The 26534-nt window shown below is 38.0% G+C and overlaps 1 protein-coding gene and 1 long non-coding RNA gene across 2 annotated transcripts in view; one reads left to right on the top strand and one right to left on the bottom strand.

The window, feature by feature from the left end:
- Positions 1–18389, top strand: part of LOC135093657 (uncharacterized) — a 42600-nt gene extending 24211 nt beyond the window's left edge. The window contains exons 8-10 of the mRNA XM_063993127.1: positions 620–875; positions 2055–2174; positions 13423–18389. Coding sequence (XP_063849197.1) covers positions 620–875; positions 2055–2174; positions 13423–14730 — 1684 coding nt within the window. The 3' untranslated portion in view covers positions 14731–18389. The remainder of the gene's footprint in view (positions 1–619; positions 876–2054; positions 2175–13422) is intronic.
- Positions 12080–26534, bottom strand: part of LOC135093664 (uncharacterized) — a 73306-nt gene continuing 58851 nt past the window's right edge. The window contains exon 2 of the long non-coding RNA XR_010263450.1: positions 12080–13222. This is a non-coding gene — a long non-coding RNA (uncharacterized LOC135093664). The remainder of the gene's footprint in view (positions 13223–26534) is intronic.

Genomic DNA, 26534 nt, shown 5'->3' with positions numbered 1-26534 from the left:
CTTTCTGTATTTCTTTAAATTTGAATCTGTGATGGAGTGACATACAATTTGAACTTGCAAGGATTCTTGTTTGTAACTTTGTTTATAAGTCTTGGAGTGCCTGTACTCCTGTAAGAATGTTCCACTCTGTACATATATAAAAATCTTGCAAAACTAAATACAAGGAAGTAAAAGTAAAACAAAAAACATTCCTTCCATGGAAACGGGGATAATTCTTTTCTGAGGAAACTGATTAGCTGTTGCGTTTTATTCACTCAGAGTAAAATTTGTAAAAATTTGTGGTGGATATGAAAGGAGTGCTTTGCATTTTTGACACACAATTATGATAAACATATGCTGTATGAATTTGTGTGTGTGTGTGTGTGTGTGTGTGTGTTGTGGGGTGTTTTGTCTCAGCCATCCCTCTTTGTGGGAATGTCACCCTGATATATATGTATTGACCTATGGCACAGAGCACTAAGGGCTTTTTTTAAGCATCTGCTAAGCTGAAGTGAAATTATTTAGGTTTGTTGTGTTTTCATCATTAGAATCTTGATTTATGTCTGGCTCATCAGAGCCCAAGTCTTGACTACAGATAATGAATGCAAGATGATGATATGATTCCCTGATTATTTTCAAGGCCAAGCACTAGTCCATCACCAGTGGTATGCTGCAGCTGCCTAAAGATTCCTGCTGCAGAGTCCTGTAGTAGTAACGGACATCATCTTATACCTGAGGACCAGGCCAGAGACATCTTCTTAAGGGACCTCCAGACCTCCCTTGAGGTAACCCTTAAGAAATTGCGACAAACAATGACTTTGAGAGCGACCATGAAAGAGCGACTGGAGCGTACCGTCCTAAGTGTAGAGAAGTTTTTGGAGGAGCTGAGGCGGAAGGTAAGTTTAATCTTGAGCTATTTTCTACATCTGATGCATGTTTTTATAAAAACTCCCAATTGTCCCCTAATTGTCTCCCTAATTCTCTCACTTTCTTCTTTATTTCTTTCTCTTGTATACTATATCATAGTCCTCCCATTTCACTGGAGATTATCTTGAAAAATATGTCATACTTGTACTCTTTTAGTCATTTTACTTTATTTTTGCAGCCAAGCCACATGAAAAACAGATTTAGGTTAATTTGATTTTTATCATTTAAATTAATTTCAATTACTTTTCAAATAGATATTCAAATTCAGAATATTTTTGTTCCAGTTTAATTCAGTTTATTATATTGAGTATTTTTTGTGTGTAGTTTTAACTTAAATTTTACTCTATCCAGCATCAGTAATTTACCAGTAAAAAATAAGAAAATTATTTTCAGCTTTTAGACCTATTTTCACTGTCAAAGAAAGGTGCTTTAACATAACTTGTGTATTACAGCACAAATAATTTCATAATTTCAATTAAATTCATGGCCATTAATTAAGATTCAGTTCAGTGTATTTTGATGTTTATTTTTATATTGCAGTTAAATTCAAATGAATTAATTTTAGCATCACTTTCAATTGGATTCATAATTGACCTCAATCCTGAACAAGAGAGCTGTATTTGACAGTGTCAAGCACTGCACTTTTAATTTTTATTTACTTGACATCTGGTTTATACACTTTCATAGCCTTTACCATACATTCCTTGCATACCATAAATATTTCTCAGGAAACTAATTTCAACTCTGGATCCCTGATCTTGGTTTTCATTTGAGAAGCGTTTTCATACATCAAACTGTTAATTATTTTATACAGTTTTCTCTTATCTAGCATTCAGTATTGTCTTGCAACAAGCTCTGATAATGAACAGTTTATTAACTCACACTAAAAAAATATAAGTGAAAATGTTAGAAGTCATCATCTTTCATTCTGAAAGCCTTTTTACTTCATATGGTGCCATGCAGTTGTATATGGTTTTGGATATAAGCCACGATAACTATAGAACTTCGTCATACGTGTAACTAGTAGTGCTCTGACTACATGGTATCATTGCATCTAAAGGTTTATTGATAATGTACATCTTTCATTATACAATTTTATCAGTACTCTTGTGAGTATTTCTCATTATGTACTCACTTATCATGACCAGGTTGAAGGTGAGCAGTTGGAAGAAGCTGTATTGCAGGAGCACCTGGCGGATCTCACCATGGCCAAGGAGGCACTGACAGAAGGCTCCTCTATTTCTCAGTTGGTAGAATCTTTTAATCAGGTATGTATTGCCATGCTTATAATTGTACAGTGGTGACCTTCTTTAATGAACATTCTTTCAACAGATTTTTGCATTATGAAAATATTTTATAAATTAAATATAATCTTTGTAATAAGTGAAAAAATATGAAAGTAAAACATGGTTATTACTATTAAATCTTAGAAACCCATATTTTTTAAAATAATATAAAATATGAGTTCTTAAAAAAAAACTTTTTAAGATTTTGCAAGGTAGTAGGATATGTTCTTTATAAATCCTGTTGTAAGTCAGCATTCTATATGTCCAAAAAAGCAATTTCTGCAAAATATTTTAAGTCAGCACCATGTTGACTAATCCAAGTGGAGCCAGATCAAATTAATATGACCTAGGCAGTAATAATTACTGCATGGGTTAGGACATGATGCTGGTTCTGGTTGAAGGTTGGGAGGTTTACCCTTCACAACAGCTTCTCACCACCTCAGTCTTGTTTATGATTTCTTTTTTTATCTGATTTGTTCTCTTATCACTCTCAAATATCATTTAATTTTCTTAGTATTTTTCTCTCATTTCTTCAAAAAAACAACTATATATATATATATATATATATATATATATATATATATATATATATATATATATATATATATATATATATATATATATATATATACACTCAACCCCCAGCTATCGCGAGAAATTGGTCCCTTAACATCGCCGTGATAGCTAAAAACGCGATAGCCATTGTTAAGAATACATAGGAAAAAAAAAAATTGTTCGTGGCCCGCCAGAGTAGCAACACAATTCAACATATTGGCACCTTTTTTTTTCCCTCATCTCACCATGATTTATAGATACCATTCACATTTTGGTACCTTGAAGTAGATACATACAACACACATTATGTCCAGCATTATGTCCAGCACTATCACAAGTGAGGTTCATATGTGCCTTAATGTGGTCCTTCTTAAGGTAAATACCTCTCACTGTAGACTCGTTGATGCCAAACTTAGCGCCCACTGAACTTTTACTTTGTCCACTCTCGATCAATTTCACTATCTCATATTTCACAGCATATGTAAGGTTCTTCCTCTTCTTGATTTCTTTCCCAGGCGCCGCTGTTGCCTTTCGCTGGGTCGGGTTGGGTGGTAGCGATCTCCCTGGGTGGCCAGGAGGGGGAGTAGAGGCCATTGTCCCGAGATACACACGCGTGACCTTGAGATTCACCACGGCACGTGCCACTCAGTCAACTGTGGCGGGAGGGACTAGAGGGATGGGGGAGCGGGAGAGTGGCTGGATAAGGAAGTGGGAGTGTGCAAGCCAATCACGGCCTAATATGTCAGTCAAATTCAGCCAATTAGCAAGCGAATCTGGCCAAGAAACATGACGTAGCTGTCACGTGAACATCCTGGACATATAACGACTCATGGGCCGCGATAGCTCCACTAGGATTCGCGTTAGCCCATTTAATGTGTTTTTTATTGTTCCCGTGATAGCTTTAAACCGCGTTAGCAAAACCCGCTATAGCTGGGGGATAAGTGTATATATAATTTTTTCTCCAGTATTCTATTTACCTATATACCAGGCTATTAGCCCCACACAGATGTGACAAGGCACCACACACTCACACACACATCATTCACACTCTTAACCCCACCATACTCAGTTTTAACTGACATTCTGATTGAACTGACACTGAACTGTTCCTGGTGTCTTGAACATTTTTATGCTGTTTCCTGTTCCGCTATCTTCTTAGTTATGAAAATATCTGTCAGCTTCTCATTCTCATCTGATCTAAACATCTGATCACTGTTTGGCATATCCTGCCATCCTGCATGGCATATATATATATATATATATATATATATATATATATATATATATATATATATATATATATATATATAGCCATATATATATATATATATATAGCCATATATATATATATATATATATAGCCATATATATATATATATATATATATATATATATACACATACAAGCACCTAATAACACACACACCCTTCACTCAAAAATTTTAAAATCATCATGGCAACTCCTTCACCAGCCTCGGAGTCCCCATCTGGGGAGGGAACCATAAATGTCCCCAGGTTGGACTGCCTTTCTGTCGACAACCCTAAGTGTCTTGACACCCCCCTCAACTTTTTCTTCATTAACTTCTGCAACATTCGCAGTCTAAGATCTAATTTTCAATCTAGAACACCACCTCTCCTCTTCTAAACCTCATCTTCTTTTCCTCACTGAAACTCAGGTGTCTGAGGCAACTGACAGTAGCCCCTTTTCTGTTCCCTCATACTTTCTCTATCCTCATTTTTAATCCAAAGCTTGATGCTGCGTTTATGTGCGCAACGACTTAACATGCTCTCGTGCCCACGCTCTTGAATCTTCCGAGTTTTCCACCATCTGGCTACGACTACAGAGTCACTCTCATACTAAATTTATCTGTGCTGTATACCTCTCACTTAACTCCTCTGATTATAAGAAATTCTTTGACTACTTAACTTCCAAAGTGGAGCACATTCTGACCCTCTTCCCTTTTGCAGAGATCTCCATTCTTGGAGACTTCAATGTTCACCACCAGCTTTGGCTTTCCTCTCCCTTCACTGACCATCCTGGTGAACTAGCCTACAACTTTGCTATCCTCCATGACCTAGAGCAATTGGTGCAACACCCTACTCGTATTCCTGACTGTCTTCTAGATACACCCATCATTCTTGACCTTTTCCTGACCTCTAATCCTTTTGCTTATGCTGTCACCCTTTCTTCTCTGTTGGACTTCTCCGATCACAATCTCATATCTTTATCTTGTCCTATCGCTCCAATCCCTCCTCAGGATCCCCCTAAGCGAAGGTGCCTCTGGCGTTTTGCCTCTGCTAGTTAGGGGGACCTGAGGAGGTGTTTTGCTGATTTTCCTTGGAATGACTACTGCTTCCATGTCAGAGACCCGTCTTTGTGTGCTGAGCGCATAACAGAGGTGATAGTGTCTGGCATGGAGGCGTACATTCCTCACTCTTTTTCTCGTCCTAAACCTTCTAAACCTTGGTTTAACACAGCTTGTTCTCGTGCTATACATGATAGAGAGGTGGCCCACAAAAGGTACTTAAGCCTTCCATCACCAGAATCTCATGCACTTTATATTTCTGCCCGGAACCATGCCAGGTCTGTTCTCCAATTAGCCAAAAACTCCTTCATTAACAGAAAATGTCAAAACCTTTCAAGATCTAACTCCCCTCGTAATTTCTGGCATCTAGCCAAAAATATCTCCAATAACTTTGCTTCTTCTTCTTTCCCTCCTCTATTTCAACCAGATGGCACCACTGCTATCACATCTATTTCTAAAGCTGAACTCTTTGCTCAAACCTTTGCTAAAAACTCTACCTTGGACGATTCTGGGCTTGTTCCTTCCTCTCCTCCACCCTCTGACTACTTCATGCCACGTATTAAAATTCTTCGCAATGATGTTTTCCATGCCCTCGCTGGCCTAAACCCTCGGAAGGCTTATGGTCCTGATGGGGTCCCTCCTATTGTTCTCTGAAACTGTGCCTCCATGCTTGCACCTTGCCTAATCAAACTCTTTCAGCTCTGTCTGTCAACATCTACCCTTTCTTCTTGCTGGAAGTTTGCCTACATTCAACCTGTTCCTAAAAAGGGTGACTGTTCTAATCCTTCAAACTACTGTCTTATTGCTTTAATTTCCTGCCTATCTAAAGTTTTTGAATCTATCCTCAACAGGAAGATTCTTAAACATTTATCACTTCACAACCTTCTATCTGATCGCCAGTATGGGTTCCGTCAAGGCCACTCTACTGGTGATCTTCTGGCTTTCCTTACTGAGTCTTGGTCATCCTCTTTTAGAGATTTTGGTGAAACTTTTGCTGTTGCCTTGGACATATCAAAAGCTTTTGATAGAGTCTGGCACAAAGCTTTGATTTCCAAACTACCCTCCTACGGTTTCTATCCTTCTCTCTGTAACTTCATCTCAAGTTTCCTTTCTGACCGTTCTGTTGCTGCTGTGGTAGACGGTCACTGTTCTTCTCCTAAATCTATTAACAGTGGTGTTCCTCAGGGTTCTGTCCTATCACCCACTCTCTTCTTATTATTCATTAATGATCTTCTAAACCAAACTTCTTGTCCTATCCACTCCTACGCTGATGATACCACCCTGCACTTTTCCACATCTTTTCATAGATGTCCAACCCTTCAGGAAGTAAACATATCACGCAGGTAAGCCACAGAACGCCTGACTTCTGATCTTTCTAAAATTTCTGATTGGGGCAGAGCAAACTTGGTATTGTTCAATGCCTCAAAAACTTAATTCCTCCATCTATCAACTCGACACAACCTTCCAGACAACTATCCCCTCTTCTTCAGTGACACTCAACTGTCCCCCGCTTCTACACTGAACATCCTCGGTCTCTCCTTTACTTATAATCTGAACTGGAAACTTCACATCTCATCTCTAGCTAAAACAGCTTCTATGAAGTTAGGTGTTCTGAGACGTCTCCGCCAGTTTTTCTCACCCCCCCAGCTGCTAACTCTGTACAAGGGCCTTATCCGTCCATGTATGGAGTATGCTTCACATGTCTGGGGAGGTTCCACTCATACTGCTCTTCTAGACAGGGTGGAATCAAAAGCTTTTCGTTTCATCAACTCCTCTCCTCTAACTGACTGTCTTCAGCCTCTCTCTCACTGTCGCAGTGTTGCATATCTAGCTGTCTTCTACCGCTATTTTCATGCTAACTGCTCTTCTGATCTTGCTAACTGCATGCCTCCCCTCCTTCCGCGGCCTCGCTGCACAAGACTTTCTTCTTTCTCTCACCCCTATTCTGTCCACCTCTCTAACTCAAGAGTTAACCAGTATTCTTAATCATTCATCCCTTTCTCTGGTAAACTCTGGAACTCCCTGCCTGCTTCTGTATTTCCACCTTCCTATGACTTGAATTCCTTCAAGAGGGAGGTTTCAAGACACTTATTCATCAATTTTTGACCACTGCTTTGACCCTTATGGGACTGGCATTTCAGTGGGCATTTTTTTTATTAGATTTTTGTTGCCCTTGGCCAGTGTCCTTCCTACATTAAAAAAAAATATATATATATATATATATATATATATATATATATATATATATATATATATATATATATATATATATATATATATATATATATATATATATATACACACACACACACACACACACACACACACACACACACAGAAGGTATCTGAGTTATGAGGTAATGAGTTACAAGTGTTCAGAGATACAAGTAGTCTTCTCACAAAATTAAATTGTGTTCTAAATATTGTTCTCTTTGCTAACCAGAAATTCAAATTTGGTGCTACTCGCCATATTTACCTAGTATGTCACTTTGCCACTACTCACGCAGCGCAGTAGAAAAGCAAAGGACCGCCTACTGCTCCATGATACAGGCCCTGCAGCAGTTTATTTTGAGATGCTAGTTTAAAATTTAGATTTAATTTAAAAACTTATCAACTGCACAGCAGTGAGTCTGGCTTGAGACTCCATGGTGTACAGATGTCCACCAGTCAACCTCTGAAAGGCATAGAGACAGGAGGGTTGCACTGCATGGTCTAGAAAGCCTGTTCTGTTACATTAAGTCAATGAATAGGCAAACATACCTGTCTTATGCTTTCAGCCAGTCATGTTAATAAATTTCATGAGTAAAGGCGTGTATAACCCAAGAAGGAGAGAGGGAGAAAAGGAAAAATATGCATGAGAGAGAGAGAGAGAGAGAGAGAGAGAGAGAGAGAGAGAGAGAGAGAGAGAGAGAGAGAGAGAGAGAGAGAGAGAGAGCACCTTATAACCCAGGACTACACCTGCTGGACTTTGACTACATTCAAAGTCCATGAATAGGCAAACATACAGCCAGTCAGTCATCTTAATAAATTATATGAGTAAGGTGTGTGTAACCCAAAAAGAAGAGAGAGAGAGAGAGAGAGAGAGAGAGAGAGAGAGAGAGAGAGAGAGAGAGAGAGAGAGAGAGAGAGAGAGAGTCTCATAACTTGGGGCTACACCTGCTGGACTATACCCACTCCTAAGTCCACAAATAGGCAAACAAACCTGTCTTATGCTTTCCAACAGCCATCTTTATTAATTATATGAATAAAAGTGTGTATAACCTGAAAAGGAGAGAGAGAGAGAGAGAGAGAGAGAGAGAGAGAGAGAGAGAGAGAGAGAGAGAGAGAGAGAGAGAGAGAGAGAGAGAGAGAGAGAGAGAAAGAGATCATCTTAACCCAGGTCATATGCCTGGTATATTTGAGTCTTGCATTTGAGAGAAGCCTCAAGCCTGTCACTGTTCAGTAGTATCACATCACCCATAAGGCAAGATGCTCTCTCTCTCTCTCTCTCTCTCTCTCTCTCTCTCTCTCTCTCTCTCTCTCTCTCTCTCTCTCTCTCTCTCTCTCTCTCTCTCTCTCTCATTGTATCAACTATCAAGTAAGCATTAAATACATTGTATGTGGAAAGTATGATCTTTTTTTTTTTTTACCAAAAAATTATGATGACTTACAAGCAGCCTTCTGGAACATGTCTCGCTCATGACTTGAACACCCTCTGTGTGTGTGTGTGTGTGTGTGTGTGTGTGTGTGTGTGTGTGTGTGTGTGTGTGTGTGTGTGTGTGTGTGTATATATATATATATATATATATATATATATATATATATATATATATATATATATATATATATATATATATATATATATATATATATAAGTAGAAGTTGTATATTTCGAAGATGTAATTGGGGAAGGGGTATACAAGGGACAAGGGTATGGAGAGAGTAGAAATGAGGAGGAAGTGGATAGGGGAAGGATAAAAAGGAGCAGGGGACAAGAAAAGGAAATACTTATTCCTGACTAGTTCCTTCCTCCCTCTAATTTTTCACTCACTCTCACCCTTCCTGCTTATATTTATCCCTCTACCTTCTTGAACTCATCCTCCTCCTTCACCCACTTCCTTGCCTCAGATACTCTCCTTTCTCCCTCTATTTCACAACCTTTGCCTTCCTCCCACTGTTCCTTTCCTCTCTTTCAGTCTTTTGTCTTATCTTAAACCTTCCTCTCTCTCATCTTCTCTCCTTTTATCTGCCCAAGATAAAGGGACAAGAGAATGATAACTCCCTTTCTCCCAGTCATTTATTCCAAAGTATATATTCTCCACACTCTCACACTCACACACTCTCACACTCTCTCTCTCTCTCTCTCTCTCTCTCTCTCTCTCTCTCTCTCTCTCTCTCTCTCTCTCTCTCTCTCTCTCTCTCTCTCTCTCTCTCTCTCTCTCTCTCTCTCTCTCTCTCTCTCTCTCTCTCTCTCTCACACACACACACACACACACACACACACACACACACACACACACTTTCAGTGTCCTTTATACTCTTAGTCTGTCTCCTTCACTTGTCCTTACACACATGCAGATCCACCACCTCCTTGTTTCTTTGACATAGAGGTGTAGCCTTTGTTATTTGAAAATGCAGTTGCAGATATTGATGGATCTTTTGGTATATTAAAATGTGGATGCAGACAGCATTTTCACTGCAGATCCAGTACATCACTATACTATATGATATAAATGATTGAAGAAGAGTTGTGACCATATAAATGTAATATGGCTTTAAAAGTTTCTATGGAAGGTTTAGAATGTTGTAAAAGAGATAAACTAGTTTGATGATGAGAGATCCAGGTGTGCTAGGCAGCAGAACTTCTGCTGCATTATAATGAACTCCATCCCTTCTCCTATATCCGATCTGCTCAGCTGACAAAACCAGATATAGTAAACTCTTGTTATATTAGATTTCGCATTTATTGGACATGTATGGCCTACGGACCATTCATCTAATTTATCAGACAAATGTCAGTAAATGAGGTGGAACATCTGGCCAGCAGCGACGGCAGTGAGGGAGTGAGTGAGGGAAGGAGAGTGTGGGTAGTGGTGGTTGTGGTGGTGACGAATGTACACCGCATCCACTAGAGTTATGCTGTCTGCCATAATTATGGTATTTCTGTCATAATCTGGCATTTGTCTGCCATCTGCCATATATTGTCTACCATATGCCATATATTTTTAATGAAATCTTGCTACTGTATGGTATTTTCATACCTATGGATAGTCAGGGCAGGAAAGGAAGTTCCTAAGTGGTGTCATGGGTCAGGCCAGGTCAACAGTGAAGTGAGGGAAGGATTTGGGAATGAAAATTAAATAATTGCCATTAATACATATGTGTGGCTCAACATAATAAGCACATCTTTGCCTAAATATAGTGCTTTAATTGTTTTCATGAGAAAGAAATTGGTAAATAAAAAATTTTATTAATAGCCATAATTATATCAACCTTTTTCATATTTATTACTGTTAGTTTACTTTATGGATTGGAATTATTCACATTGCTGCTTTTATCGAATCTTCACCTTAATTGTCAGTGGCTTCCCCCCAATTAGTCTGATATAATGAGGGTTTACTGTAGTGGCACCTTAGTTCTTGAACCTAATTCGTTCCTGAATGGTGTTTGAAAACCAAAACTATTTTCCCTATAGGAATCAATGTAAAGTGGATTAATCCATTCCTGGACAGCCATCCACCCTGTCTTGGCAGCTTATGGCAGATGCTCCCACTGTTAAGATGGCTGCTCCATAACATCTCTAGCTCAGAGATTATTTATCCAGAAAGGATTTATTGAATGATCTTAGTGACACAAAACTCATCAGAAGATATTGTTTGGACCATGTAGGTATTGTATTCTCTTTGTCACTGATCTAGTGAGGGAAGCCTTACAGAGTGACACAGAGAGGAGCAACCCACTTACCTCCAAAATGAAGGTGATCATAACTCTTAGACATATTGCTGCTGGGAAAATGCAGTTGTGCAGTGGTGATGGCATTGTGGGATCATCAAGAGAGCCACAGGTGGCTCTGGCTTGGGGGTCAGGATTACTCCCTGAGCTAGCCAAAAAGCTGCTTGTTTACATCAAGGCCATTCAGCAGGATCACATTTATCTTATTCAAAGATTAAATTACTATTTTACATACTGCCTCTCCTCTAAATATATATAAATGAAGGAAATATTTATAGAACTATAAGTTAGTAATATACAACAGCTTTTGCTTTGTCTTTTAGTATTTGAAATCAAGTAACTTTGTTCAAGAACTAAATTATGGTACAGCAACTGAAGCAATTATTTGTTCAAAACTTTGTTCAAAAAGGGGAACTTTCAATAACCGAGGTTCCAACGTATAGGCAAACCTTCTATAGAGGTCCGTGAAGCTACATGCTAACTATGCATTCCCAAGTGGTCTCCATTTAGCCCTTCCATGGACAACCACTTCAAAACTTTGTTTGAAAAGGGGAACTTTCAATAACCGAGGTTCCAACGTAAAGGCAAACCTTCTATAGAGATCCGTGAAGCTACATGCTAACTATGCATTCCCAAGTGGTCTCCATTTAGCCCTTCCATGGACAACCACTTCAAAATTTTGTTTGAAAAGGGGAACTTTCAATAATCGAGGTTCCAATGTACAGGCAAACCTTCTATAGAGGTCCGTGAAGCTACATGCTAACTATGCATTCCCAAGTGGTCTCCATTTAGCCCTTCCATGGACAACCACTTTTCTTTCCTCATACATTTAACACTGCACACTTCCCATCCATTCCATGCATGTTGTTGTTCTGAGTCTTAACCCTCTTATGTCTGATACAGCTGTCTTCCTCATCAGTAATTTCTTTCACCCCTTGTCATTACAACCCATTGTAACAATACTCTTTAATTGAATAGCTCCCTTTCATCCCCAGTTTTCTTGTCCTTCAGACACATCATCCCTGTCAGGTTATTTTTCTTTATCATGTTTCCAATCCATACAATATAGTTGGTACTATTACATATGCATACAAGCTTTGCATTCAATGTAAGTATAATTGCATATAACTACATATAAGTATAATCTATGTATAACTTAGGACATCAATGATTCCTCCCCCTCACCTTTCTCATTTCATTCAGTTAAGATTTCACCTTTACATACATCCCTCCATCCACAGCAACATACCACTCAATATATGTGAGACTACCTCCTGAAGCAATTTACCATTCAAAACAAGATTAATCTACCATTTGTCATCCTCATACACTATCACTCAATTTTCTCCTTAGACACCCTTCTTAAACTTCTACCATCAGCATTCATCAGATCCAAACTTTTATTGAATATTCTTCCATGTAACATCATTCACATAAATACTGAAAAACCAAGACAACGTCAATCCTTCTTGCCATAATCCTAGAAATAGGATACTAGTGACCCCCACCACTTTCTTCCTAAAACTGTTTTACTATTCATAAAAGCATTTTTATTAATCTATACAATCTTAAGAATAGTCCACAGCCTTTCTCTACCTTTTTAATTAATGATATGCTTTCTTGAAATTCATGCATACCCAAAACACATTATTACCTTTTGCCATATACCTTTCACACATTCATCTCACAGTAAAGGCAACCCTCAAAAATTGCTTCCTTATGTAGCCTTTTGATGTTCATTACTATGCACATTCTAACATACAAGACTTTTACAGTATCATTAAAGGTAGCAGTTTATACATTTATCCTTGCACTTATACTAAGGAACCATATCAATTATTCCTAACAATTGATGTCATGCTGCTTATGAAGTATTATACATTCATTATTCTTACTGACCAGTAAACAAGTCTCACCACCACTCTTTAAAAATTATATCCATCCAAACCTGCAGCATCCCCATCTTATATGGCTTTTCACTGCCTTTTGCACTTCCATCAGCATTCTCTCTCACTCACTTTTTTTTTTTTTTTTTTACCATTTAAATCTATCAAAACATTAATTAATTCCTTGTTTTAGTTGTATTGCATCCATCTCAGGCTTCCAGTTCTCTTGTACACTCAGCAGTCCCTCAAAATATTTCATACATATCTTTCCTTTGATATCCTCAATCAATATCTTGTCATCCTCTGCTGTCACACTCTTCTTTCTCCTCTGGTGCCCTCTCCATTCCAATAACCTGAAAATGCAAGAAAACAACTGTAAAATATAATAAAGGTTTAAATGAAGTTTCAGACTGATATCCAACTGATACACTTTTTTTTTTTTCTTTATCTGTGTAAGGCTTTTATTTATTTATTTTATTATTTTTTATTTATGTTTTTTTTTTAATAATGATGCTTTGATGCTATTTTATTAATTTTCTTTCTTTTATTTCAGGTCCAAAATTATATTACTATAATCACTTCACAGTTCAATCACTGTGCTGCAATAACAGCAATCAACAATGCAACAGAAGCTATCATTGTCAAGTTGAAGCAGTCTGCACTAGAACCAGTGCTATCTTCCATAGGTTTTAGTAATGAAGAAGCATTTTCTATGAATTCATCTCTTGAAGAACATGCCTTATTTGGTAACAATGCCAATGTCCTCCTTTTGTATATGTTATCAGATTTATTGTCAACGAGAATGTCACAACTGAAAGGTGTAAGTCCACGTAGTCCTAGCCAACAGCCACCCCTCTCAGCACCAAGCCCTCTCCAATCACACTTGCCTCCCATTCCTGTGTCAACAAATGCTGTTGATGATGGAAGCATTGGGCACAGTTTGGGTCTTCCTTCAAATAAAATGAACGAACTAAAAAGTCATGAAGTAGAAAAAATGAACGAGCTGAAAAGTCATGAAATGAATAATATAAATGAACATATTCTACAGATGACAGAGGCAATAGAAACCGGATCCCTATTAGGAAGAGGTGATGGCATGGGAGCTATGTCTGCAGGGGCAAATGTTACTGGGCCTAACTCTGTTCCATCAGCAGCATTGTCTTTAGGATTATCTAATCTATCACTTATTGCTGCTGAGGCATCTGAAAATGGAAAAGATGAATTAGAAAGCCTTGGAGATAGAAGAGAACCCATTCCTGTATCTTATCTTGATGCTGCAAAAAAGCCAGCAAAGCCTTCCCAAAGTCCTGATGGTCTTCCCAAAATGCACTTAGAGAAGCTTTGCACCACTCCATTAAGACCTAACAAATTTCCACATTGTTGGATGGAGCTCTCCTTTGATGGAGAGCCAGCTGGTCGCATAGTTTTTGAGCTTCGTCCTGATAAAGCACCTAAAATGTGTGAGAATTTCATTGCGTTATGTACAGGGAGAAGTGGTTATGGCTACAAGGGGACACACTTCTTTAAGAGTGGAGAAGGCTTTCTTGCTGGAGGTGATGTAGAGAATGATGATGGAACTGGGGGATATTCAGCCTTTGAGAAACGCACCTTTGAAGCTGATCTCTGTCCTCTAAAAGATGAGGTTGGCATGGTGCGATTTAAAGGTATTGGCACCAGTGATAAGGGAAGGGGAATGGTTGGATCGCAGTTCATGATATGGTGTGGTGACAGAGATTTTAAAAAATTTTCCTATAGCCTCGTGTTTGGCAAGGTTGTAGATGGGTTAGACGTAGCCAAAAAGGCAGCAGCAGTCAATGTTCACAGGGTGTCTGTTGAAGTTGAAAAATGTGGTGCAATCTAAATACAATTTTACATTACATATACACATAGTTGCGTAACCAATATGTCCAGTAATTTTATATTAACGTTTTGATTATAAACTGTAAAGGCAAGACTATTATGTGAATTCTGATTGCAGCATTTACTTTCCTCTAGAAGTGCCTTATAGCGTGCCTTTTTTTTTCCGTCTTGTGGCATCACAGGTTTCAATTATTATTATTATTATTATTATTATTATTATTATTATTATTATTATTATTATTATTATTATAATGTATATTTTCTTATTTGGCAAGCTTGACGCCTATTTTTCATAAATCTGGAGACATTTTAATTTGCTATGGACAATACAGCATAGGTAATGTTGACAGAACAGTGTACGTACTAGTAAGTAAGAGTGCAAACCGAATGTTGAAAGATTTTAAAAGTACACATCTCTAATTTCTTACATCCAGTAGGAGAGCTACATTTAGCTACATTTGTTTAACTCAACTAAGTTAATACATTTATTAGTGATTGGAAATACAGTAAACCCTTGTCTTACTCGGTTGCATTTATTATTTTTGTTTCTTGAATTTACTATTCTTAAGGGAGAAAAGTTGCATAGTTATTCATGAACAGGTTGATAAGCCTTTATTTGGAATGCTTGGGGCTGGAAGTGTTTCGTATTTTCTAAATTTTGGAATACATTGGCATTCCAATTCTGGTTTAGGTAAATATTTATCTCTCACCATGCTATGCTGTGAGACATATTACTCTCCCTTGTACCTTTTAGGCAGGTGTGCTGGGAGACACAGATGTGAATGGAGATAATGGTCAACAAAATTTTAGTTGATTCATTATTGATTTTGGTGCTTAATTTCTTGATTCCAAAATTTACAGTGGCTTTGAGTGTTGGTCTAACTATTCTTCTTTAATATGTAATACATGTGCATCTTTGGGGGAGGGCTGGGTAGGACAGTAGAGGCATTGCTAAAAGATAACCAAAGTTATTGAAATTCCAGTTTTTCCCTTTGTATTTTCTCTCTTACTTACAGTGACCATGGGTGTGTCCCTGTCTGCCCCTTACATTACTTACTCAACATCTAATAAACATCATATTATGCATATGTTGGTGTGTCAGGTTCCCCAGCATCTTGATTTATGAATTTACATTGACAACAATGTCCTACAATTAGACTCCTTGGCGCAAGGATAATGTTGATATCTGACACTTGATTATTGATCTCCATCACCCATTTGTTGATATTATCTTAGTGATAATGAAAAAACTGTGCAGTTGGAAATGGATGTATGTTTTTGTAGTCCTGGATCAAAATTCATGTTAAATAATTGTGAGAGTCTTTTGGTTTCTGAGTTTCACTATCAATTACTATTCCAATTTCTAGATTATATATATATATATATATATGACAAAAAATTGTCCTAAATAACTTTCCAATAACAAAAAAAAATATGCCCTTTCTAACTTAACTGCAAAATGTGGCATTGTGCTCCAGCAATCACAAGGGATTCATTAACAGATTTTTCATAGCAGTAAATAGCCTTCAGGACTATGAACAGATGCTTGTGAGCTCATGATAAACTCAGTCCCAAAACAGCATTACATTGTATTGTTTCACTTTTCATCCCTGTCACTTAATTTTGGCACTCTTTCACAGAGAGTGGCCCAGCACTGCCTCTGCACAAACAGCTTCGGTTATTTCATGCTTAATGTGCTGTAACACATTTACTTCTAGATCCAGATTAAATTAAAAAGTACGAGTAGAAGACAGAAAATTCTATGAAGTGGGATATAACAGCAATGCCTTTCTTTCCAAATCCTACCCCTTAAACTGTTGTAATATATTTAATTGACACTATCTGGATGCATAGTGAGACCAACACTATAAAAATTACGTTTTCAGCACTAGTCATTGTAATTACATCAGATTTAGTAATGAAAGCAAAATAACAACCCGTGAGTTACTGCAAATCAGGAATAAATTAGTTATGGCATATGTCAACGTGAAGCTTTCAGATTTCAGAAAGTTCCAGATAAAGGATTCTCAACCTGTAATGCATTATTGGGATCAACCTGGCTTGCAAAGACATCTGTTGCACAGTACTGCTTTTCACCTATTGTTTTGAAAATATGAATTCTGAAATTATAACCAAGTTCTTTTTAAGGCTTTCATCATGAAAATAGATAGTTATTCTAGACTGATTCTCACATTAGTTTAAACTAAATGAATATCACTATTTCCAACAGTAGTGTATTTTATATTTATTTATATTTTGTATAATTATTTTGAAGCAGAATCCAGAAGCACACTGCTTCAGCTATTATTGTTGAGAAATGTGAACTAATCTTTACATTATCTATACTTAATATTGAATACAATAGAATGCATAAATGCATTTGTAAATCCTTAAAAGCAGCATTGGCCTAAAATGATTCTTGGATGTGGCATTTGCAGCCATTCTCATTATATTCTTAAGAGGCCTGCAATTTTTTACAGGTCCTGCAAAACCATAATATTTTCATCATCATACTTATGTTCATGTTCCATCAGACTTTGCAAGTCAAGGGTTCACTGTAATTGCTCAGAAAAACCAAACCAAACATAGTATATTGATCAATTAAGCTTCTAATTAACGTGCATATATACGTATATCCATGAATAATTGTGTGTAATTCCTATATTTGGTCAAGGAAAATATTGCATTCTAGATTACTAAGTTCTGTGTATGAATTTACTTGCCATTCTCATGTATAATTGTAATGTATGTATAGTTAAGCCAAGGTCATTACTTGGCACACAAGTAGGTTATGATACAGAAGTTGGAATAAGAACACCAGCTTTACCCATAATGTTATTGTTATTGAAATGAAGCTTTAGATTCTTAAAACAAAAATTGTGAAATAATTTATTTAATATATTGACCAAATTTGTTAGACTATTATTATAGAAAATACTTGTGAGGGAAAATATGTCCAGCCTTTTCTATTGTTGTAAGAGGAATGCCTGACATTTCAGGCTAACCTGTGTTGAGTTCAGGGTATTCATTTTGTAGGTATGCTTCTCATTGCCTGCAAGTGGCATAGTTGCTGTTCTTACAAGTATGGTTATACAGTGGTAATTATTTGCTCAATGCCTTTGTAAATTCCTAGGTTTACCTTTATCATTTACCAAAGTCAGTGTATTTGTTAAAATTAATTTCAGCAATAAGGGGCCAATGTTTGGGTTAAACACAAGTATTGTGGTAAGTATTTACATTTTTCAAGAATGGACGTGTGTGTAGAATTGGGGGCCAATTTGAGTGAGTGGTTGCAGTGTTACATATCTACAAGATTAGTGAGCAGTGGACAGCACTGAGTGATTCTTTTTCACATACTATACCAGGGACTTAGTTGTGGAAAGTATTATTTTCATCATCATATAATTACAGTATTTAACAACCAAAAGGTATTTAGTGTGCCCAGATGAAATCGAATTATGTCATGAATAGTTGGTGTATAGTTACAATAATCTTTCTTAATTACAGCACCTTTGATACTACCGAAACTGCTTGTATTTTTTTATTAGTACTATAGTGAAGGGTATATATACAAATATATATATATACAAACAGCCGCTGAAAAATAACTGTAATAAAACTTTTTTTTACAAGACAATAAATGCAATACATGGAAACTCCCATGGTCTTTCTTTTAACCTTACATTTACTCTATCAAAACACTTCATGGTAACAGGCACTGACAGTTTTGCTTCTCAGTTTTCAATGAACATCCTACAATAGAAGAAATTAAGAAAATTGCTTTAGTAAAAGAACAGGAAAATAAGAAGAGGCTAACGGCCAGATTATCAATAACCTCTTCCCCTTCCCGCCTGGAAACCACTTTTTGTTTATTATAATTTACAAGGAGGCTCCTCAAGCAGCAGAAGCAAACAATGGCAGGTGACCAGTAATGTTGACAAAGAAAGAAGAAGAGGGAGGGCAGACTGATAGAAGATAACCATAGAAGAGAAGCTATTGTGAACTACTTAAATAGGTTTCAAGAATGGAATCACATTACATCTGCAAAGATTCTAAAAGGGACTACTTGCACCCAGACCCCAACAAGCAGAAAACGTTTGAACTATTTGAGGAAGAACACAAAGAAATACAATGGTACCTTGATTTATGAGTGCCCCAAATTTAGAGTTTTTTTAAGATATGAGCTGTCACTTGAATGAGTTTTTGCTCTGAGTTGCGAGCTAAAATCTGAGATACAGCAAGCTTCAGATATGTTGCCACTAGTTGGCACTTGGCACAGTGAGTACCACAACAATCACCCAGTATTCCTCAACATATTCGTTTACTTTGTGTGTTTTTATACATTTGTTAATTATAAATGCATTTTACTTACAGTTACAAATGCATTTTACTTACAGTAAACACTTGATATAATGAATGCACACACACACACACACACACACACACACACACACACACACACATGCACACACACACACAGAGAGAGAGAGAGAGAGAGAGAGAGAGAGAGAGAGAGAGAGATGAACTATGGCTGTGTGACAACCAGTGATCAATCTTGACAAATGCTGTTTGCTCTCTCTCTCTCTCTCTCTCTCTCTCTCTCTCTCTCTCTCAGATAAGTTAACACACACACACACACACACACACACAGACACACACACACACACACACACACACAAACAAATACTGAAAATTTGACTATGGACATTGATAAAATTACTAGAGAGATGATGAATTTATTAAAAAGAGTGAGAATGGCATTCTCATATTTAAATGAAGGAATGATAAAAAGTTGTTGATTTTCATGATAAGACTAAAACTGGACTATGCAGCAGTGGTGTGGCCTCCTCATACAAGGAGGATTATTATAAAATTGGAAAGAGTATAAAGAGCCGTCACTAAGATGGTTCCGGAGTTGAGTAATTTGGCCTATAAAGAGAGATTAAGAATGTTGGAAATTCCTACCCTTGAGAATAGGAGAAAGAGAGAGAGAGGAGATTTAATAAACATCTATAGAATGATAAATGGTATGAAAAATGTAGAGAAAGAATGTTTTATAAATTTAGACACACACAGTACAAGGGGACACAGTAAGAAGTTAAAGAAAATTAACTGTAGAAGAGACATCAAGAAGTATAGTTTTCCTCACAGAAGTGTGAACAAATAGAATGAACTCAGTGAAGATATTGTGAATGCTGAAACTGTCCATGCTTTTAAGACCAAACTGGGTAGATAAAGAGACAGGATACTATGAGATTACTCCCCTCCCATAAACCACAAGTAGGTAAATAAATACATGAAAGGGAGATCCTGTGTCACAAATCTACTGAGCTTTTATATGAGAATAATAGATGGAGTGGAAAAGAGGGACAAGTGGGTTGATGTGGTATACCTGGATCTTAAAAAAAAATCATTTGATAAAGTTCTCCATAAAAGTCTTATGTGGAAGTTGATTAAAGGGAGCAACATTGAGATGGATGGATGATTATTTACAATGAAGATAAATAAGAACAGTAATCAGACACACTAATTCAAGTTGGCACACAGTGACAAGTGGGGTACTGCTATGATCTGTGTTGGCACCTATTATGTTTCAAGTATATGTAAATGATATGACAGAAGATCTAGATAGTTATATAAACCTTTTTGCTGATGATGCAAATATAATGAAAATAATAAAGGATGAAAATGACTGCAAGGAGTTACAAAAGGATATTGACAAGATACATTCATTGAACCAAAGATGGAAACTAGAATTTAATGCCAGAAAATGGCACTTGTTGGAAAAAGTAAAAAGTAAAAAGAGACCTTCATGGAATTACAAAATGGGAGGAGAAATAATAACAAAAAGTAATGAAGAAAAAGATTTGGGAGTAATGATCCAGGGCACACTATCACCTGAAAGGCACACACAGCTTGTTAACAAACATTAGGTAGGCATTTAACTATTTAGATAAAGAAATGATGAAGAAAATTATAGCAAGCATGATACAATCTAAATTGGAATATGAAGCACTAGTTTAGGCTTCACGTAGAAAAAAGATATACAGAAACTGGAAAGAATATGGAAGATAGCGACAAAGATGGCACCAGAATTGAAAGACTAAAACTATGAAGAAAGGCTTGAAGAGATGGGATTACTGGAAGAGAGAAGAGAAAGAGGAGACCTGATAACAATGTACAAATTAGTAAACAATATAGAAAGAATAGACAGAAATGCCTTGGTAACACAGATGGACGAGGGAGAGAGATGGATGAGGGGGCATGGGAAGAAAATAAAGAAGAGTGGATGTTTGAGTGACATCAAGAAATACAGCTTCCCATATTGAACTATTGAAGTTTGGAATGATCTGAAGGAAGAGGTGATTTTGACAAACAGTGTACACATGTTTAAAGGGAAATTGGATAATTATGGTTATGGAGACCGGACAAAATGAGCTTTGGGTTGTGCCCTGTACAATACAACTAGGTAAATACACAGGGAGAGAGAGAGAGAGAGAGAGAGAGAGAGAGAGAGAGAGAGAGAGAGAGAGAGAGAGAGAGAGAGAGAGAGAGAGAGAGAGAGAGAGAGAGTTGCACTTGCATCACTGACTTGCATCAAGGTCACTCATTGACTGTTACACAGCCACAGTTCATTTCTCAAACATGTGATTGACTGCATGTCAGCCAACTCTCCCACATTTTAAGACCTAGGATGTTTGTAAAATAAAGCAAGCATTTGATAATTATGAAATATGCCATAATTTGTGAAGTTTCATAGAATAAAATTAGTGTTCAAAAGCTTTAAAGGAGTCATTATACCTGAAATTCGGCAAACAGAGGTTCATTATATTGACAGTTTACTCTATTCAAAACATGTAACAAAAAAAATTAGGATGGTTTTTTGGGGGACTGGAACATATTAATGGCATTTCAATGGGAAAAATTGGTTTGAGATATGAGTAAACTGAGTTATGAGCTCTGCAGCTCTGTCACGGAATGAATTAAACTCATGTCAAGGTACCACTGTATTTGCATCATGCAGTACTTATTGTAATATATCAAACACCCAGGACATCTTGTTCTACAAACCCAAGAAAGATTTGTGCAAAATTTACAAGAACTACAGAAAAGGGGACACTGAAGAAAAAAGAAAGAAATAGAGGAACTATCAACAACACACACAAAAGAAGGAAACCATACAAATGATAAAGAACAAAGCAAAAAACGAAACCAACAATGATGTTGCTATAGCAACATTTGAGGTACAACAAATTATATACCTTCCTCTGACAAACAACAATCAGTTATTCTACAAAAGGTTAGCAACCTATAACCTACCACATTTGCTGGTGTATTAGACACAGCCCTGCATAAGACACACCACTATTTTACAAGGATGTTTTGTAGAAAAAAAATTATTACATTTCATAACAAATTTATGGAAAAAAAATTGTAGTGTGTGTGTGTGTGTGTGTGTGTGTGTGTGTGTGTAAAAGAGCCACTAGTCAAAGGTAACAAAAATTCTTTAATAAAAAGAAAGGCCCACTTAATGCCAGTTCCAATAGAGATGTCAGATAAAAAAAAAAAAAAAAATACAGTAAAATCCCTCTTATCCGGCATCAACGGGACCGCCGACATGCCGGATACTTCAATATTGCCGGATACTTGAATAGAAGTGAAATAATGTCCACAATCACCACCCTACACTCATGCATCTTACCATAACAAAGATCAGCTGATCTGATCAGCTGCTTAAGTGTAAGCACAACATGCTTCCTCTTTTCTACAACTTTAGGCATGATGAAGGCGTCAGGCGATAAACAGTGCACACGTGGGACTGAGTCACTGAGTAAACACAGTGCTGTGAGCTGCGGGTGGCGTGAAGCAGTGCGCTCTGGTGGCGAGGGGACAAAGTATGCCTCACGTGGGAATTTTAATCGATTTTATGAGTACACATTGATTTTTTATTGATTTTAAGGCACAGGGAAAAATGTGCCAGATACTTGAAGCTGCTGAATACTTGAATGCCGGATGAGAGGGATTTTACTGTAAATAAATAAAATAAATAAATAAATAAATAAATAAATAAATAAATGTCTTGAAACCTCCCTCTTGAAATAGTTCAAGTCACAGGAAGGAGAAAATACAGAACCAGGCAGAGAGTTATAGACTTTAAGAGAAAGGGATGAATGACTGAGAATGCTGGTTAACTCTTGCATTAGAGAAGTGGACAGAAAAAGGATGAGAGAAAGAAGAAAGTCTTGTGCAGCCAGGCTGCAGGAGGGGAGGTTTGCAGTTAGCAAGATCAGAAGAGCAGTTAGCATGAAAATAGCAGTAAAAAACAGCAAGAACTTCAACACTGCTGTGATGAGAGGCTGAAGATGGCCAGTTAGAGGAGAGGAGCTGATGAGATGAAAAGCTTTTGATTCCACCCTCTCTAGAATAGCAATGTGAGTGGAAGTCCCTGCCCCCCATACAAGTGAAGCTTGTACAGAGTTAGCAGCTGAGGTTGGGGGTGGATGTGGGGGGTTGAGAAAACTGGCAGAGATGACACAGAACACCTAACTTCATAGAAGCTGTTTTAGCTAGAGATGAGAGGTGAAGTTTCCAGTTTAGAAATTATAAGTAAAGGACAGACCAAAGATGTTCAGTGTAGAAGGGGGGAGGCAGTTGAGTGTCAATGAATAAGATGGGATAGATGTCTGGAAGGTTGTGTCAAATTGATAGATGGAGGATTGAGTTTTTGAGGCATTGAGTAATACTAAATTTGCTCTGTCCCAATCAGAAATTTTAGAGAGATCAGAGGTCAAGCATTTTGTGGCTTCTCTGCATGAGCTGTTTACTTCCTGAAGAGTTGGACCTCTACAAAAAAGATGTGGAAAAGTGCAGGGTGATATCATAAGCATAGGAGTGGATAGGACAAGAACTTTTGGTTTTGAAGATCATTGATGAATAAAAGGAAAAGAATAGGTGCCAAAATCCTTAAAAGACTGTGTGTTTTGTCCTCACATCTAGTGTGATGCAGCACAGTAGCTGTGTAGTACGAGGTGTGTCATTAAAGTTCCAGGACTGGTGCCACACAAGTTTTATTTCACATCCAGGCTACAAACTATAGGTTATCTCCTTCGAAGTAATCCCCCTGGCACCGCATGCACTTGTCCATCCTTCTCTGCCAGGCTTGCATGCACTGCTGGAAGGATTCTTGCGGGATGCTCCTCAGCTCCGTCGTCACGGCCTTTTTGATGTCGTCCGCATCATCAAAACGGGTCCCCTTCATGACCTCCTTGAGCTTGGGGAAGAGGAAGAAGTCGCACGGAGCGAGGTCAGGTGAGTAGGGCGGTTGCTCCAGCACGGCGATGTTCTTCTTGGCCAAGAACTCTCTGATGCTCAGGGCATTGTGAGCAGGCGCATTGTCGTGGTGAAGCAGCCACGAGTTGCCCTGCCACAACTCCCGCCTCTTCTCGCGCACTGCACGAAGCAGACGCCGCAGTACTTCTTTGTACACATGTTGGTTGACTGTCTGGCCCTGTGGCAAGAACTCGCAGTGGACGATGCCCCTCACATCGAAGAAAGCGATCAACATGACCTTGAAGCTGGACCTGGACTGCCTTGCTTTCTTCGGCCGTGGCGACGCCGGACTCTTCCATTGAAGGCTCTGGCGTTTGGTCTCCGGGTCGTACTCAAATACCCAGGACTCATCGCCGGTGATGACTCTCCTGAGCAAGTCTGGTTCAGTTTCCAGACGCTCGAGGATGTCCTGACACACCTGCATGCGTCGTCCCTTCTGGTCATCGTTCAGGAGTCTCGGCACCATCTTCGCACAGACTTTCCGCATGCCCAGATCTTCAGTGATAATCTTCCACACGCTGTTGTGGTTCATGCCAAGCTCATCTGCGATCTTTCGAACAGTCAACCGACGATCGTCACGCACCATCTGCTTGACACGCTCAACATTGGCCTCATTCCTGCTCGTTGAGGGTCTTCCACTCCTGGGGTCATCTTCCACGTCCTCCCGGCCCTCTTTGAACCTCTTGCACCACTCAAAAACACGTGAGCGTGACATTGTCTCATCCCCGTACACTTTTTGCAGCATACCCAGTGCTTCTGACGGCGTTTTCCCCAACTGCACCAAAAACTTCAAGTTTGTTCGCTGTTCAGCGCTCATTGTTAAACGACCTGCAACAGAGGACATGATTTTAAAAGCACGTAAGAAAAAGATTAGTGACTGTAGAGGGTTGGGAGCGCAGTTGTATACTCCAGAAGGATTACTTTGAAGGGGAAATATGGTGGTTTGTGGCTTGGGTTTGAAATTCATCTTTTAGGACACCAGTCCTGGAACTTTAATGACACACCTCGTACTACCATCACATCTAAAACCATGTGTGTGTGTGTGTGTGTGTGTGTGTATTTACCTAGTTGTGAAATAAGGACCCAAGAGTCAGACTAAGTTTGTGCCATCCTGTCAACTTTTATCTAGATTTTCTTTAAATTTATGAATTGTCTTTGCACACACAGTCTCATCCTTAAGTTCATTCCACACTGTTATACTTTTGTGGGGGAAGCTTCATCCTTAAGTTCATTCCACACTGTTATACTTCTGTGGGGGAAGCTATGTTTCTTGATGTCTCATCTGCAAACATTCCTTTTCAATTTCCTTCCATGTCATCTTGTATCTCTTGTATCTGGTATCATGAAGTCTTCTCTATCCAACTTTTCCATTCCTTCCAATATTCTATATATTGCTATCAAATCATCTCTTTCCCTCCTTTTTTCTAGTGTAGTCAGATCCAATCTCTTCAACATTTCCTCATAACTATACTTTCTTAAGCTTGCAGGGATTTTAGTTGCAGTTCTCTGGATTCTTTCTAACTTTCTTGTATCCTTTTTCAAACTTGGCGACCACACTAATGCTGCGTACCCCAATCTCGGATGTATCATCGTTGTTATAAGTTTTTTTTATCGTATCTTCATCAATATAGGAGAATGCTATCTTGATGTTTCTCAGATTATATGTTTCTCCTATAATTTTGTTTATGTGCTTCCCCAATGACAAATTATCAGTAATAATTACTCCTAGGTCTTTTTCTTCTGATGTTATAGAGATTTCCTCATTCTCTAAGTAATAGTTGCCAACTGGTCTTCTCACACTTTTTCCAAACCTCATCACACTACATTTTTTAGCATTAAACTCCACCTCAATGACCATTCATTAATCTTAATTAAGTCCTGATTTAAAGCACTGCAGTCCTTTTCATCTGTTACTTTCCTCATAATCTTAGCATCATCAGTGAAAAGGTTCATGTAACTTTCTACACCTTCTGTCATATCATTTACATAAACTGTGAACATAATAAGTGCAAGTACTGAACCTTGCAGGACTCTACTTATTACCGTTTTCCAGTTCAACCTTCTGCCTTTAAATACAGTAAAATCCCTCTTATCCGGCATCAACGGGACCGCTGACATGCCGAATACTTGAATATTGCCGGATACTTGAATAGAAGTGAAATTATGTCCACAATCACCAACCTACACTCACGCATCTTACCATAACAAAGATCAGCTGATCTGATCAGCTGCTTAAGTGTAAGCACAACACGCTTCCTCTTTTCTACGACTTTAGGCATGATGAAGGCGTCAGGCGATAAACAGTGCACACGCAGGACTGAGTCACTAAGTAAACACAGTGCAGTGGGCTGCGGGTGGCACAAAGCAGTGCACTCTGGTGCCGAGGGGACAAAGTATGCCTCGCGCGGGAATTTTAATCGATTTTATGAGTACACATTGATTTTTTATTGATTTTAAGGCTCGGGGAAAAATGTG

The sequence above is a fragment of the Scylla paramamosain genome, chromosome 3 (genome assembly GCF_035594125.1).
Source record: "Scylla paramamosain isolate STU-SP2022 chromosome 3, ASM3559412v1, whole genome shotgun sequence".
NCBI classification, from domain to species: Eukaryota; Metazoa; Arthropoda; class Malacostraca; order Decapoda; family Portunidae; genus Scylla; species Scylla paramamosain.
Note: the sequence above shows the minus strand (reverse complement) of the source record. Positions and strands in the feature narration are given on the sequence as shown.